Source organism: Triticum aestivum, chromosome 7D, assembly GCF_018294505.1.
Source record: "Triticum aestivum cultivar Chinese Spring chromosome 7D, IWGSC CS RefSeq v2.1, whole genome shotgun sequence".
NCBI lineage: Eukaryota > Viridiplantae > Streptophyta > Magnoliopsida > Poales > Poaceae > Triticum > Triticum aestivum.
The window spans coordinates 562063070-562079058 of record NC_057814.1 but is presented as its reverse complement, the minus strand read 5'-3'; the positions used below and the strand labels follow the sequence as shown (position 1 = coordinate 562079058).

Here is a 15989-nt window from a genome sequence, read left to right as displayed (position 1 = left end):
GGCTATGCTCTATCTTCATCACACAAAGTATTTAATCTTGCACAACCCCGATGAAAAGCCAAGAAATTGTTTCATACTTTTGATGTTCTCAAACTTTTTCAATCTTCACGCAATACATAAGAGTGAGCCATGGACATAGCACTATATGTGGAATAGAATGGTGGTTGTGGAGAAGACAAAAAGGAGAAGATAGTCTCACATCAACTAGGCGTATCAACGTGCTATGGAGAGGCCCATTAATAGATATCAATGTGAGTGAGTAGCGATTGCCATGCAACGGATGCACTAGAGCTACAAGTGTATGAAAGCTCAACAAAAAAAAACTAAGTGGGTGTGCATCCAACTCACTTGCTCACGAAGACCTAGGGCATTTTAAGGAAGCCCATCATTGGAATATACAAGCCAAGTTCTATAATGTAAAATTCCCACTAGTATATGAAAGTGAAAACATAGGAGACTCTCTATTATGAAGATCATGGTGCTACTTTGAAGCACAAGTGTGGTAAAAGGATAGTAACATTGTCCCTTCTCTCTTTTTCTCTCATCTTTTTTTCTCTTTTTTTATTTGGGCCTTTTTCTCTTTTTTATGGCCTCTTTTTTTCCTTTTTTTCTCGTCCGGAGTCTCATCCCGACTCTTGGGGGAATCATAGTCTCCATCATCCTTTTCTCACTTGGGACAATGCTCTAATAATGATAATCATCACACTTTTATTTACTTACAACTCAAAAATTACAACTCAATACTTAGAACAAAATATGACTCTATGTGAATGCCTCCGGCGGTGTACCGGGATATGCAATGAATCAAGTGTTACATGTACGAAAGAATCATGGATGGTGGCTTTGCCACAAATACGATGTCCACTACATGATCATGCAAAGCAATATGACAATGATGAAGTGTGTCATAATAAACAGAACGGTGGTAAGTTGCATGGCAATATATCTCGGAATGGCTATGGAAATGCCATAATAGGTAGGTATGGTGGCTGTTTTGAGGAAGGTATATGGTGGGTGTATGATACCGACGAAAGGTGCGCGGTATTAGAGAGGCTAGAAATGGTGGAAGGGTGAGAGTGCGTATAATCCATGCACTCAACATTAGTCATAAAGAACTCATATACTTATTGCAAAAATCTATTAGTTATCGAAACGAAGTACTACGTGCATGCTCCTAGGGGGATAGATTGGTAGGAAAAGACCATCGCTCGTCCCCGACCGCCACTCATAAAGAAGACAATCAATAAATAAATCATGCTCCGACTTCGTCACATAACGGTTCATCATACGTGCACGCTACGGGAATCACAAAATTTAGAACACGTATTTCTCAAATTCACAACTAATCAACTAGCATGACTTCTAATATCACCATCTTCATATCTCAAAACAATTATCAAGTATCAGACTTCTCATAGTATTCAATGCACTTTATATGATAGTTTTTATTATACCCATCTTGGATGTTCATCATATTAGGACTAATTTTATAGCCAAAGCAAACTACCATGCTGTTCTAAAAGACTCTCAAAATAATATAAGTGAAGCATGAGAGATCAATAATTTCTATAAAATAAAACCACCACCGTGCTCTAAAAGATATAAGTGAAGCACTAGAGCAAAATTATCTAGCTCAAAAGATATAAGTGAAGCACATAGAGTATTCTAATATATTCTGATTCATGCGTGTCTCTCCCAAAAGGTGTGTACAACAAGGATTATTGTGGTAAACTAAAAAGAAAAGACTCAAATCATACAAGACGCTCCAAGCAAAACACATATCATGTGGTGAATAAAAATATAGCCTCAAGTAAAGTTACCGATAGACGGAGACGAAAGAGGGGATGCCTTCCGGGGCATCCCCAAGCTTAGGCTTTTGGTTGTCCTTTAATTTTACCTTGGGGTGCCTTGGGCATCCCCAAGCTTAGGATCTTGCCACTCCTTATTCCATAATCCATCAAATCTTTACCCAAAACTTCAAAACTTCACAACACAAAACTCAACAGAAAATCTTATGAGCTCCGGTAGTATAAGAAAACAAATCACCACCATAAGGTACTGTAATGAACTCATTTTTTATTTATATTGGTGTTAAACCTACTGTATTCCAACTTATCTATGGTTCATACCCTCCGATACTAGTCATAGATTCATCAAAATAAGCAAACAACACGCGAAAAACAGAATCTGTCAAAAACAGAATCTGTCAAAAACAGAACAGTCTGTAGCAATCTGTATCAAACGTATACTTATGTAACTCCAAAAATTCTGCAATAAATTGATGGACGTGAGTAATTTGTATATTAATAATCTGCAAAAAGAATCAACCTAAAAGCGCTCTCCAGTAAAAAATGGCAGCCAATCTCCTGAGCGCTAAAGTTTCTGTTTTTTACAGCAAGATCGCAAAGACTACACCCAAGTCTTCCCAAAGGTTATACTTGGCACAAGCACTAATTAAAACATAAAACCACATCTAAACAGAAGCTAGATGAATTATTTATTACTAAACAGAAACAAAACCCAAGGAACAAAAATAAAATTGGGTTGCCTCCCAACAAGCGCTATCGTTTAACGCCCCTAGCTAGGCATTGAGATTTCAATGATGCTCACACGAAGACAAGAATTGAAGCACAAAGAGAGCATCATATAGCACTTGACAAACACATCTAACTCTAACATACTTCTTATGCATAGGCATTTTATAAGCAAACAAATTATCAAGACAAGCACTAACAAAAACCCAAGCCGCCAAATCTCTGGTGCCGGTAAGCATGTCCAGCACCGGCAGCCACTCCGATGGTAGCTCTGGAGACGAGGAGGAGCTAGCGCTCCGCATCACGCTCGAGCGCTCGTGGGTCGATACGGGCGGCAGCTCCAGGTCCGGTGCGACGCCACCTGTCGCCCGTCACCGCAGCGCCGACGCTGACGCCGGCCCTTCCCACCCCACACGCGGATCTGCGAGGCCTGGCCGATCTGCTCCTCTCACCCGACGCCCTCCTCCACCTCCAACCGCTACTCCGCACGGGCAGCGCTGGGTTCTAGTGCCCGCTCCGCCACAGCCGTGGATGCGTACTCCGGAGTCAGAGGCATGTGCCGCCCGCCGCGAGAGGCAGAGGGCAAGGGAGATTGCGGGCGGGTCAGACGCGTCTGCGTACTCTGCTCGCTGCCGTCGGGTGCCCGATGAGGAAGACCGTCTCTTTGAGTGGGCGTGATGCCGGTCACTGACTGAGGCGGAGACGAAGGCCCGACGGCTCCGGAGGATCAACACCAAGCAGCTCCGGCTCGACATTGAGCAATCCGAGCGGGAGGCGGCGAAGGTGGCCAAGCTCAAGCGCAAGCAAGACCGCGTCGTCCGGCGCTTGCAACGCTACATCGTCATCTTCGATTCCTCCTCCTCCGACGGGTCCGATAGCTCCGGCGTGGATCCACCTCCTGCCGCGGACTCCTACAGTTGCGCTGACGACCGGAAGGGCAAAGGGTCGGCGAGGAAGTGGTGAACATCCATCTTAATTTCAACTTTTTAAATGTAGTTTAAACTTGTCCGCCGTATTATGTGTATTATGTGAACTTTGACTATCTTTTGAAGATCCGGCCGTGATCTTTTGATGAATCGATTGTGCATTTGTATGTCCGCTCATGATCTGCGTAGTTTTTATCAACGTTGCATGGTTTAATATGAATATAGGGGACGAAATATGAGATATGCGGGTGTGGAGGCGCGGATATAGGGAGTGCCCGGTCAGTGTCCGCGGGCATGCCCAGGCACGTCCGCAGACGTATAGGGGGGCGGATTTGCCTAGTCCAACTGTATGTGTGGTGTCATACAACACTTCATTTATCAGGTTGTACTACATATGTTACTCAAATCATCTCTCCCCTTATTAAATCATTGCCACATAAGCAAATTTAGTGAGTTAAGACTCTATATATGTTACTATTGAAGTTAGTCCCACTATGGGCAGTCTAAACGTCATAAAGAGGCCGTGGTTTCGACACCAAAGAGCCCGTGGCGTTTCGGCTCCAAGCCACGGCGGTTCCGACCATGCGGATTGTTGGGCGAAACAAAAGCCACAAGGCCTAACACCACATTTTTTTAACCCTATATATATACTTGCTCTGAAAACACCATAGCTCCACAGTAGGTCACAAGGCTTCCTGCAAATCCTTTCAGCCTGTGGGAAAGATCGCATGTCCAGCAACAAAATGCAAGTCAATCTCATCGAAACACTACTCACAAGACCCTTGAGAGAATAGGCTACCGCAAAAGCCTATTCTTGCAACAATAAAACTATAAAAACTAAATCTCTGTGTCAGCAATGCAGAAAAACAGCTTTCTCTTTCCTTTTGGCAAACGGCAATGCAGAAAAACAAGTTGATGCGCGCAAGCGGCACACACGACACGAGGATAACCATCGGCCGAAACCAACATCATCTTCAGGTCCTTAAGCCCAAATGCCCAATCTAACGCTGTTTCTTGGTACAGGAAAGGGTAAAATTACTTTGCAAATTCGTAAAAGATGGCGATCGAATCATTTCAGTAAACTCGAACTTTGGATGAAAGATCAACTACCAGGCTAGTAGGCGACTATACCAAGATGCTGAGCGGGGCGGGAGGGGAGGTAGGAGGATCAGTTACCAAGATGCAGGTCCTTCAGCCCAATCTAATGCTGTTTCTTGGATGAAAGATCAATTACCAAGATGCAGCATTCAGTCCTGGACTCCCCCAGGGCTGATGAGGATCAGTAGCAAAACTTGAGCCTGATAGACAATAACAGAAACCTCTCCTTCCTAGCTAGAAATGCATAGGGGCCTAGCCTGCAGGTTGACCTTTGTAAGCATCAAACAGATTCTGTATGAACACTCGAAGAAAGCTAAATCAGCAAGCAAACATCTCGCGCTTTTCTATGTGATAACTGGAAAGACAATGAAGTTTTCGACACAGGGATGTGTTCCTAGCACAGCTTAGGCAGAGCAAAGCCATAAACAATTGTGCAGGATAAGACCCTAGGAGGATGGGGCTACCACTTACAAGCTGTCTCCAGGTACAAATTCAAAGTCATATGAAATTTTCACAGTGCATTCTTTTTGCATCTAAAAGCATCTCTTGCAGTTTTAACAGGGGTACCTTCATAAGGTACTTGAATTACAGAGGAACCTTAGACTAGAAAAAAGAGCAGGTCTATGCGGAAGACAGTGCAATTATTCGACATCAACATCGCCTGCAAAACAAGCACAAGACCCCTAAGAACAGCGCAATCTTCAGGCATCAACCCTGTCTATAGCTGTTCGAAGGGGTCGGCCACTGACAAATCATGGATATGCCTGCGGAGATGAATCGCAGTATTGCGATATCTGCTATTGAATTCAAATAGGGCATCTCGAGAAGCTCTGTTTTCCACTCGTAGCAGCGTGTGTTGATAAGCCAGCGATACATCGTTTGTGGCACCATATATTCCTTCAAATTCAATTTTGTTTAGCACCTTTGCATTCAAAACAAAGAACTTGGCAAACTCAAGCTGTTTATCATGGCCCACGAATGTTTCAAACACCACGGTTTTGAGATGGGTTTGAAGGCATTCAATTGGATATAGTCGGTCATATTGAGGCTCGATTTTTGCATCCGTCTCGTAGTGTTTGTGAAACTGCAAAATGGATATTAAGAATCTGTCAAGCGTCTCTGTATTGAAGCAGTAGCAAACAGGATGTCAATAAAATCAGAAGTTATAAAGCAAGCAAAGATGAGCACTCACAATGATATAGAGCTTCTCGAGACAGGGGAACCTCCTAAGGATATTAAGAACTCCATCCAATGCATACCCGGAACACCTAAGAGCCAAAATCTTGACGGTGTGCATCGAGTTTGCCAAGTCGGCTGAACTCGCTCCCTGAAGAAAACAAACAATGAACATCGAAAAAATAGTTATCTCCGTGTAGGAAACTAGCTAGGAATGCCAAATGCAAGGTTCAAGGATGATGCTGGTGCTACCTGGGAGACTAGGAGGAGCTTGGAGACGACAGGTAACAAAGGGCCCAATATCACCAGTTTAGGCGCACAAATTACCCGGATAGTACCACAATTTTCTCGGATACCAAAAGGCATTAGTATCCTCACAAGGCGAGGCGCATCCTCGATGACCAGCTCTGCTTTACCAGAGGTGTCACGGAAGCATATACTCCTAAGAGTAGGCGAGCGAACATGGAGGCAACACGTGCCAAGAACGTTGGACATGTGTAAGCTCTCCAAGGCACGGCAAGCAGGGAGCAGTCCGCGGAAGACGTCCGCTGAGATGTAAACGGAGATCAAGGAGAGACGCTGGAGGAGGTCAAAGCCCATGGACGGCACCATCTCTCGGGGCAAATCACAACAGCTGATCTTGGCAGCTAGGAGGGTAGGCGCAGAGCGGAGCGCCGATGGCGGCAGCGGGTTTCTCCCCGGATTACGTTCATCGCAGAACGCGTAGCCGACATCGAGCTGCTGAAGGTTGGCGAGGGCTCGGGAGCGGAACCAGGTCTCCGCCTGGTCGTGGAGGTCGCCGGGGCAGAGGCCGTGGAAGCAGAATCGGCGGGCGGGGCCAGGATGCTGGGAGATTACCTCGGAGGCGGCATCGGGGAAGACGGAGGAGGTGCGGATGGGGACGCCGGGGCCGGGGTGACGGGTGCGGACCTCGAGGTTGAGAGGCGCGGCGCTCCACAGGGGGCGCCATCGGCGGGAGAAGACCTGCGTCCGGCCGCCGTCCTTGGTGGGGAGGAGGGAGATGATGGTGCAGAGGACGGCATCGGGGACCTTGCTGATGAAATCGGCGGCGCTCTCGTCGGAGTCGCCACACCGCGCCGTCTTCGCTGCGGTCCCATGGGATTCCCCCTGGTTGGCCACGGGCGCTGCGGCGGCCTCCATGGCCGGCGGCTAGCGGGACGGCAGATTTGGCCGCAATGCTCCACCCGCCGGCGCACTAGAACGGATGGGGAAATGGGGAATGGAGTGGGGAGGTAGGGAGTGAATCCAGAAACAAGCATAGCAGGAGCCACCCAGCCTCCTCGCCGCTCCGGATTCCTGACCGTCGTATCTTTGTCTTGATGCGTTCTTGACGGTAGGATCTCCCTCGAGAGAGATCTCGGCTGTTGGATCAAACCGGATCACTGCTACAATGAATAGTAGCTTCCATCCGGTTTTTCTTATTGGTTTTGTTTACTCCGGAATTACTTTGCTGCCTCGCTGATGCGTGGGGTCGATTCCTGGTGGGTCGCGCCTATCGGTTGCCGTGGCTGGCATGGTGTCTTGTGTGCCCCGTCGTCGCGCTCCAGCAGTAAAAGATCTTGTGCCACCGCCTGTGATTTCGTAGCCCCGCCGAGCGTATTTTCGTCTTTCCACCTTTTGCCTGTGTGCGTGGTTGGCCTGGTTGGCCCGTGGTTGGATGAGGGGAGGGGGCGTGCCTAACGCACTCATGAAACTCTCTCGCTCGCCCAGATTTTTTCCTCTCTCGTACTTCTCTCGCTCGATCCTCACTGTTGCCGCCTCGATTGCCGGCCGATTCCGGCTGCTCCGGTGAGGTGCGGCGCCACCCAACACACACATGGCTACTCCTCGACGAGCTCTACTAGCTTCACCTCGTCGATCTAATTTTCCTCGCCTCCTGTGGTCGCCCCCATCGATGTACCTTGCCAGGGTTTCGGTGGTGGAGGTGGGCCTCGCCTCCGACGGCCACCTGCTCGTTGCCCCGGTTTTCTGTTTTAGACTTATGGTTTTCTCTTCTAATTGTGTCTTAATCTTGAGCTTTTTGTACACTGTTTGGGATTAGATGATGACTATGAATGTGGGCAATTTGTTTCTTGATTGTGTCTTCGGTGGATGTACCAATTACAATATTGGCATGGCTGCATCTTTCTTATATTCATTTAGATGCTTTGTTCACTGCACAGAGCTAATTTTTGTTGTTCACAACTAAAGCTCTTATGGGTTGCACTGCTGCAGCTTATACTAGATGATACAAATGTGTGCTCCATAGCTTTCTGTCCAATTATATTAGCATCTCCTGTGTGTTCTGTAATATTTTACATTTTTGGGCTTGTGTTGTGGCTTACCAAGTCTAATGTTTGTATTGGTTTTTTCCATTTTTTGTGTGGAGTTGGCCAGTTCATATGAAGCAAATGAAAGGCATGCAGTACCTACATTGACAGGCAGCATGAGTTATTACATATTGTTGTGTAATGTATGAAATACCAAATTCACTTACTCAACATATATCTGTCTCGCTCCTCCTTCCGTAGTTAAACCTTTTTGGTTAAGTTTTGCACTCATCACCTCATCTTCTGCCTTGCAATATTGTCTCTGTTTGATCAAAGTGCATGAATCTCTGGACACCATAGGCATCTTAGAATTGATAGTGTTGTGCATGACTACACGTTGTTGCAAAAATATTCCTGAAATTGATGCTAGCTCCATCTATTTGTTGTTTCCATGTAATTGCAATGCACTCTTTTCGAGCTTCGCTGTTCAGGAATTTATCATCGCTTGTGTTTTCTTGTGGCTTGGCAGAGGTGTCGTTGTTGGTGGTCAAGCAGCTGATGTAGAAGATTCATAGAGAGATTTGTCGGGTGGATGCCGGCATCCTCGCCGCCGTCCGGTCCGGCAGCAGGTTTGGTATTGTAATATCTATGCTCTTTGCGTTAGTACAGGTTAAATATGGCCAAACTGATGTGTGAAAATGTGCCTGAACCTTCTATATTAAATTTTTTTAGATTTACTCAGCAGTAACATACAAGTGGTGGGTGGTCCTTTTCTATGTTGCTAGCTTTAGAAAATTGTGGTAGCTACCCGTCCTCCTATTTTCAACTGGATATAGTCCAAATATATTTGTTTCTATTTCCAACAGCTCTAAACATGTTCCTTAATATCTATAAGCATACGAAGAAGATAACATTTGTTTGTTCTTTGGACTGAAGAAATTTACATAGGTTATTGCAGTAAATGCTTACTTTTTTCTCCCCATGGCCAGGGCACTGCTTGTAAAAAGAGGAGGCAAGCTGAAGAGGAAGGTTGGAAGAAGGAGAGCAATCGTGCGCAGTTCTAACTGCCTCTTCCTCCTGTCGCTAAGGTAAGCTATACACATACACCGGACCGACGTGATTGTTTCAAGAGATTCTAGAATTTTTGCTCAAAGGGCTACTATTTGCATGTTGAAGTTATCCCTCCACAATCCATTTCATTGTACTTCTCTAGAAAGATAATATGATCTCCATATAGGATTACTCAGCAGAGTTGTTTCTTTATGTTCTCTTATTCAAATATTGAAGGCTCCAGGTTTCAGAAAATCAAACTCAGGTTCACTATACAATTTGTCATGTGCTTATGCTTGAATTGGAGGCGAAGTCTCAGTGTATCAAACTGCATAGTGAAAAACAGATACACACACGACTGGATGGGAATGAATAGCATCTATTGTGTGTTTTAGGAATAGGCTCTCTTATTTTGCAACAAGAAATTTGCTCCAAGCTCTGTGATCATCCCCATGCTACAGCTGCCGCCTGCAGGTAGCATCTCTATTTTTCATTTTTCTCTACCTTAGTTTGTGCTTGCTATGTTCCAGTGTTTATATAGCAAGATAATCAATGTCTTCGGAAAGCCTCCAAACTGTATTTGATATATGGGCGATTTATGATTGAAGAATTTATGGCCCACTCCCTCTTTAAAGCTTAGTCAAATAAGTCTAATATTCTCCTCTACCCCTGCTACTAGAAAAATCTTATATTTTTAATATATAATATTTGCCTTGTGTTGTGTACCACTTCTATGTTGTGCACCTTCTTCTTTATTTCCCTTTAGTTTGCATGTATTATTTCTTCGCCTGAGCGACAGTTTTAGACTGACAACTTAACCTCTTCGTCCAGAACCCCGCCTCCCGCAGGAGCAACCATGCCTACTGCTTAGCTCAAGTGGGAGTGTTTCTGCTTTTAGGTACGTTGACAACTGTGATTAAGGATCGCGTTCCAGTTCCATGTTTATCACCCAGTTTTTTAAGATCTGCAGAGTATGCATGAATTAAACTACCCAGTTAGGCTACTGAAATTAAGCTTGTTGTCTGACAGGGAATTGTGTGTTGGGTTGGGGAGTAGCATTTTTTATTTTTGCTGAATAGGAGGAAGCACATTTAGCTTATTATTCCACCAATGTTAAAGCTACAACAGTTGGATAGCGAAATCATAGAACTCTACAAAGAGTATGTTGTGACTGTCTCCTTACTCAATTCCCGGGGAGAGATAATCCTCTTCACATTGTTTCGGCTTTTGAGACCAGTGTCAAGCTCTTGATACTTTTAAGTTTATACTGCACTTCACATAAAAATAACTGGGCATATGTTTTTTTATTCAGCAGAGTGAACATCTATACTTGGATGCTTTTTCCACAGGCATCTCACTGTTGACTTGATTACTGATGGAAGGATCTCCATGCCGATTGCTATTGGGAATCATTTGCCTCTACACCGATGACCCTCTCATGTTGTATTATACAATGAGCTACAATGACGTCCTCCATCGACAGCTATTTGAACCTCAGTGCAAATTCTTCTGTAAAAATGACCCGCATCAAGTCTTTTGCACTTTCCTCTTGACTTTCTAAATGGGGATCATATTATGTGTAATTGCTTTCTTTGAGGTATATCAATGGCCATGGAGTTCCTTTTATGTGTCATCTCCTTCACACCTTTCTATCCTGAAATTTATATGGTGTACTACTGAGCTATCTGGGGTTGGTCCTGATTGGGTTGACATGTGGCATGTAACTAAACTTATTTGTACTGGACCATTATTGTTATATAACTATCTATACCTCTTTTGGTTAAGTTCCCATCAAAACTGAGGCATTATAAATGTCTATATTTTTTGGGTGGGTTCATGGATGGTGCTTTTGTGTAACCTATATCTTGCTATGCTCTATTTTATATGCGATGCTCAAGTTTCTTTCTTACCAGGTTGGATATGGCTGCACCGGCAGGGGTGTGGCAAGCCGTATTTCCTACCAGGTTCAGTATGACCGCACCCGGTAGGGGTGCGGGGGTGCAGCAAGCCACACTTACAATCTAGTTGTTATGGACAGGAAAGCTAGGGCTGGCCAAACTGACACTTCATACCTGCTCTCTTTGTTTGCGTGGGAGAAAACTTTCGAAATTTCGCTTGAAATTCATGGGATTTATGAATTTCGGTAGGAGACGGGAAATGATTATCATGGTTAAAAAATAAATCAATTTGAAAAATACCATTGTTTTTTATTTTGATAAAGGACGGATTTTATTGACTCAAAATGTTGCACAAAAGAATACAAAATAATAAGAACACACCAGACCCTCCATGATTAGAAATTCAGCGCAACAAGGAGCAAAGTCATGCAAGACTGAAACTTTACCTAGGTGGAAGAAAAAAACTCTGAAGCGATCAAAACAGCGGTCAACAAACTACAACAACGATCATCTGCACCAACCATCTCTTGACATTACAAAGACAATGAGAAAGTCTCTCCAATAGCAGTGCCTTCAGAAAGGGAACAACTGTCAAGTGCCGTTTTCATCGAATCTAACTACCAAAGGTTAAATCCTTAATTTACACTTGAAAAAAAAGTTGGGCCAAATGTGAGCAATGTCTTCAATAAGGCAACAACGCAAAAACATCACTGAGGGAGTCCTAGACTAGGGTGTCCTCGGGTGTCCGGTCTATTCGATATGGGCCGGACTGATGGGCCGTGAAGATAAAACAGAATACTATCCCCCGTGTCCGGATAGGACTCCTATATGCGTGGACGGCAAGTTTGGTGTCCGGATGTACTATTTCCTTCCCTTGTAAACCGACTCTGTACAACCCTAGGCCCCTCCGGTGTATATATAAACCGCAGGGTTTAGTCCGTAGAGGCTATCAGAACAACCATAGGCTAGACAACTAGGGTTTGGCCATTACGATCTCGAGGTAGATCAACTCTTGTAACCCGTATACACATAAAATATAATCAAGCAGGATGTACGGTTTTACCTCCTTTAAGAGGGCCTGATCCTGGGTAAACATTGTGTCCCTTGTGTCTCTTCTTACCATCGATCCTTAGACACACATCTTGGGACCCCCTACCCGAGATCTGCCAGTTTTGACACCGACATTGGTGCTTTCATTGAGAGTTCCGTTGTGTTGTCGACAGAAGGATCGATGACTCACCTTGTCATCAACGACGACGCTGTTTCCAGGGAGACCTTTCTCCCTGGCCAAATCTTGGTGTTTGGCGGCTTCGTGCTACGTGCCAACTCGACCGGTCACCTTGAGCAGGTCGATAGCTACGCCCCTGGTCACCAGATCAGGTTTGGAAGCTTGAACTACATCGCCGATATCCGAGGAGACCTGATCTTTGAGGGGTTCACGGCCTCGGTCGCCGCTCCCCACCCACATGAAGGAGGCCCCCCGGATCTACTGTCAGATCCTGTTCAGGGGTCGACGCTCGTGTCCGCCTCGGCCTTAGATCCGGGGTAGACCACTTCGTCCGAAGACGGGAGGGTGAACCCTGCCGGACTCACTCCCATCATGGAGCTTATAGCCGGAGACCCAGAGGCGACTACGCCGTCGGCGGACCCATAATCAAAAGGGACTCCCCCCGTCATCGGGAAGCCGAACTCGCTGCTGGGCACCAACTCCGAACTCTCGAGGTCTGCGCCCTTCGAGATCGGTCTAGCGCTTATCGCCGAATCTAGTTCCGCAGATCCTCAGACACCTGTCCAACTCTCGCTCTTAAATGAGGTGCTGGACTTAATGCAATATCTCACCATCACGGAGGTGTCACCTCCGAACTACGCCCAGTTCATACTGGGGGCTGAGACTAGGGAATTTTACGTCCCACCCACCACCCACTTAATAGCCACTGTCGAGGATTTAACCGACATGCTAGACTACGCTTCTGAAGACATCGATGGCATGGACGACGATGTTGAGGCCGAAACAGGTCAAAACCCGTCCATCACCGGGTGTTGGACGGCCACTTATACTTGCAATGTATACACGGTGGACACCCCTGAGAAGAAGAACAACAATGGCACTCAAGATCCAGATGATGATAAGCCCATCGATGAACCACCAAAACACCAGCGTCAGCGGCGCCGCTCACGGTCGCGTCGACAAAGGGAAAGCAACACCGACACCGGAGACAATGACACCCCGAAAAATGCCGAAGACCCCGAAAACCCCGTGGAGCCTGCGTTCAAGCAAGATGAAAGGGAAGAAGGTCAATTCAGCTCCAAAGAACTCGCCGATCACAAAGACTCGGAAGATAGTAACTACTTACCTGTCTTTGAAGAGGATGTCAGCCTCGGTGACGAAGATTTCATCTTCCCAGAGGAACCCCTCGAACAAGAATGCTTCAAGCGACAGCTCATCGCCACCACGTGAAGCCTGAAAAAGAAACAACAGCAGATTAAAGCCGAACATGACACGCTCAATGACAGATGGACTAAGGTCCTAGCCGCCGAAGAAGGATATGGCTTTGAGCGCCCGGCAAAGAGTTACCCAAAAAGCAGGCTACTGCCACAATTCGATGACGAGGCTCTTGTGCCAATACCGTCAAAATACAATCAGGCTGATCAACAGGACCGACCACCACGTGGACGAGACAAAATGGCTAACTATGCCGAACACCGGCCCGCGCCCCCTCACCATAGAGGCAAGGAGATAGTGGCTCCGGGCTACACATACGACCTACGTCAGGACCTGACCAATAGAGCCGGCCAGACCAGGTCAATCTATGGATCAAGAGGACGTGCCCCACACAAGATGACGGCCATCAAGCCTGGCACGACAAACATAATCAACTCCGGGGTTAGCACCGAACACAGATGTCGTCCAAACTCCGTCACGGTGTCACCCGATATAGAGGCGCCGCACACGCCATGTGCTTTACCGATGAGGTAATGCAGCACCAATTCCCGAAAAGGTTCAAACCCGTGAACACCGAGCAATACGATGGCACGACGGATCCCGCCGTATGAATTGAAGATTTTCTTCTCTACATTCACATGGCTCGCAGAGATGATCTCCACGCTATTAAATACCTCCCTCTAAAACTGAAATGACCAGCACGGCACTGGTTGAACAGCCTCCCAGAGAACTCCATTGGAAGCTGGGAAGACCTAGAGGATGCTTTTCGGGCCAACTCTCAGGGCACCTATGTCCGGCCACCGGATGCTAACGAACTGAGCCACATAATACAGCAACCCGGAGAGTCAGTTCGCAAACTTTGGAATCGGTTCTTAATTAAAAAGAACCAAATCATGGACTATCCAGACACCGAAGCCTTAGCAGCATTTAAGCATAGCGTCCGTGATGAATGGCTCGCCCGACACCTTGGTCAGGAAAAGCCAAAGACTATGGCGGCTCTTACCGCACTTATGACCCACTTTTGTGCGGGCAAAGATAGCCGGTTGGCTCGTAGAAGCAACAGTACCAGCGACCCCGGCACTTCTGAGGCGAGGGATGGCAATGGCAGGCCACGGCACAACATAAACAAGCGTCCGAACAATAACGAAGAAACAGTGGACACAACAGTAAACGCCAGATTCAGTGGCTCCAAACCCGGTCAGCGGAAGAAGCCGTTCAAAGGCAATAGGCACGGTCCATCCAACTTGGACAAAATACTAGAGCGACCTTGCCAGATTCATGGCACCCCTGACAAGCCTGCCAACCACACCAACAGGAATTGCTGGGTTTTCAAGCAGGCTGGTAAGTTAGATGCCGAGCATAAGGGGAAAGGACCTCAAAGCAAGGACGATGATGAACCTCACCCACCGAACACCGGGGGGCAGAAACAACCCCCCCCCCCCCCCCCCCCGAAGTGAAAAGGATGAACATGATCTATGTCACTCACATCCCCAAGAGGGAGCGCAAACGCGCATTACGGGACATCTACGCCGTAGAGCCTGTCGCCCCAAAATTTAACCCATGGTCGGCTTGTTCGATCACCTTTGATCGCAGGGACCACCCAACCAATATCCGTCACGGAGGGTTCGGCGGCCCTGGTACTCGATCCTATCATCGACGGGTACCATCTTACTAGAGTCCTTATGGACGACGACAACAGCCTCAACTTGATCTACCAGGATACTGTCCGTAAGATGGGTATGAAGGAAATATGCCCTAGAGGCAATAATAAAGTTATTATTTATTTCCTTATATCATGATAAATTTTTATTATTCATGCTAGAATTGTATTAACTTATGTGTAAAAGTTTCATCCTGATAAGCTCAAACCCAAATCGGAAAAATATGTCTTCATAGGATACCCAAAGGAGACTGTTGGGTACACCTTCTATCACAGATCCGAAGGCAAGACATTCATTGCTAAGAATGGATCCTTTCTAGAGAAGGAGTTTCTCTCGAAAGAAGTGAGTGGGAGGAAAGTAGAACTTGATGAGGTAGCTGTACCTGCTCCCATATTGGAAAATAGTTCATCACAGAAATCTGTTCCTGTGACTCCTACACCAATTAGTGAGGAAGCTAATGATGATGATCATGTAACTTCAGATCAAGTTACTACCAAACCTTGTAGGTCAACCGGAGTGAGGTCCGCACTAGAGTGGTACGGTAATCCTGTTCTGGAGGTCATGTTACTTGACCATGACGAACCTACGAACTATGAGGAAGCGATGATGAGCCCAGATTCCCCAAAATGGCTTGAGGCCATGAAATCTGAGATGGGATCCATGTATGAGGACAAAGTGTGGACTTTGGTTGACTTGCCCGATGATCGGCAAGCCATAGAAAATAAATGGATCTTCAAGAGGAAGACGGACGCTGATAGTAGTGTTACTATCTACAAAGCTAGACTTGTCGAAAAAGGTTTTTGACAAAGTTCAAGGTGTTGACTACGATGAGATTTTGTCACTCGTAGCGATGCTTAAGTCTGTCCGAATCATGTTAGCAAATTGCCACATTTTATGAAATCTGGCAAATGGATATCAAAACAACATTCCTTA

The 15989-nt window shown here is 46.2% G+C and overlaps 1 protein-coding gene and 1 long non-coding RNA gene across 2 annotated transcripts; one reads left to right on the top strand and one right to left on the bottom strand.

Annotated features, from left to right (window-relative positions):
- Positions 1 to 5049: 5049 nt before the first annotated feature.
- Positions 5050 to 7035, bottom strand: LOC123167932 (putative FBD-associated F-box protein At3g50710). Its single transcript, XM_044585789.1, has 3 exons — positions 5987 to 7035; positions 5751 to 5885; positions 5050 to 5642 (listed from the first exon to the last, which is right to left on the bottom strand). Exons 1-3 carry the CDS (start codon positions 6893 to 6895, stop codon positions 5277 to 5279), a joined length of 1410 nt encoding a protein of 469 aa, XP_044441724.1. The 5' UTR covers positions 6896 to 7035; the 3' UTR covers positions 5050 to 5276.
- Positions 7036 to 7432: 397 nt separating this feature from the next.
- On the top strand, positions 7433 to 10719 carry LOC123170377 (uncharacterized). Its single transcript, XR_006485198.1, has 5 exons — positions 7433 to 8633; positions 8994 to 9092; positions 9450 to 9528; positions 9886 to 9952; positions 10404 to 10719. It is a non-coding gene; the product is annotated as an uncharacterized lncRNA (long non-coding RNA).
- The last annotated feature ends 5270 nt before the right edge of the window (positions 10720 to 15989 follow it).

What these genes read in the sequence shown, in the direction of transcription:
- LOC123167932 (XM_044585789.1), bottom strand. Translation starts at nt 6,895, where the DNA reads ATGGAGGCCGCCGCAGCGCCCGTGGCCAACCAGGGGGAATCCCATGGG. An exon ending in AGCTCCTCCTAGTCTCCCAG is followed by an intron (nt 5,886 to 5,986) that starts GTAGCACCAGCA and finishes TGTTTTCTTCAG; the next exon opens with GGAGCGAGTTCAGCCGACTT. An exon ending in TCGAGAAGCTCTATATCATT is followed by an intron (nt 5,643 to 5,750) that starts GTGAGTGCTCAT and finishes TCCATTTTGCAG; the next exon opens with TTTCACAAACACTACGAGAC.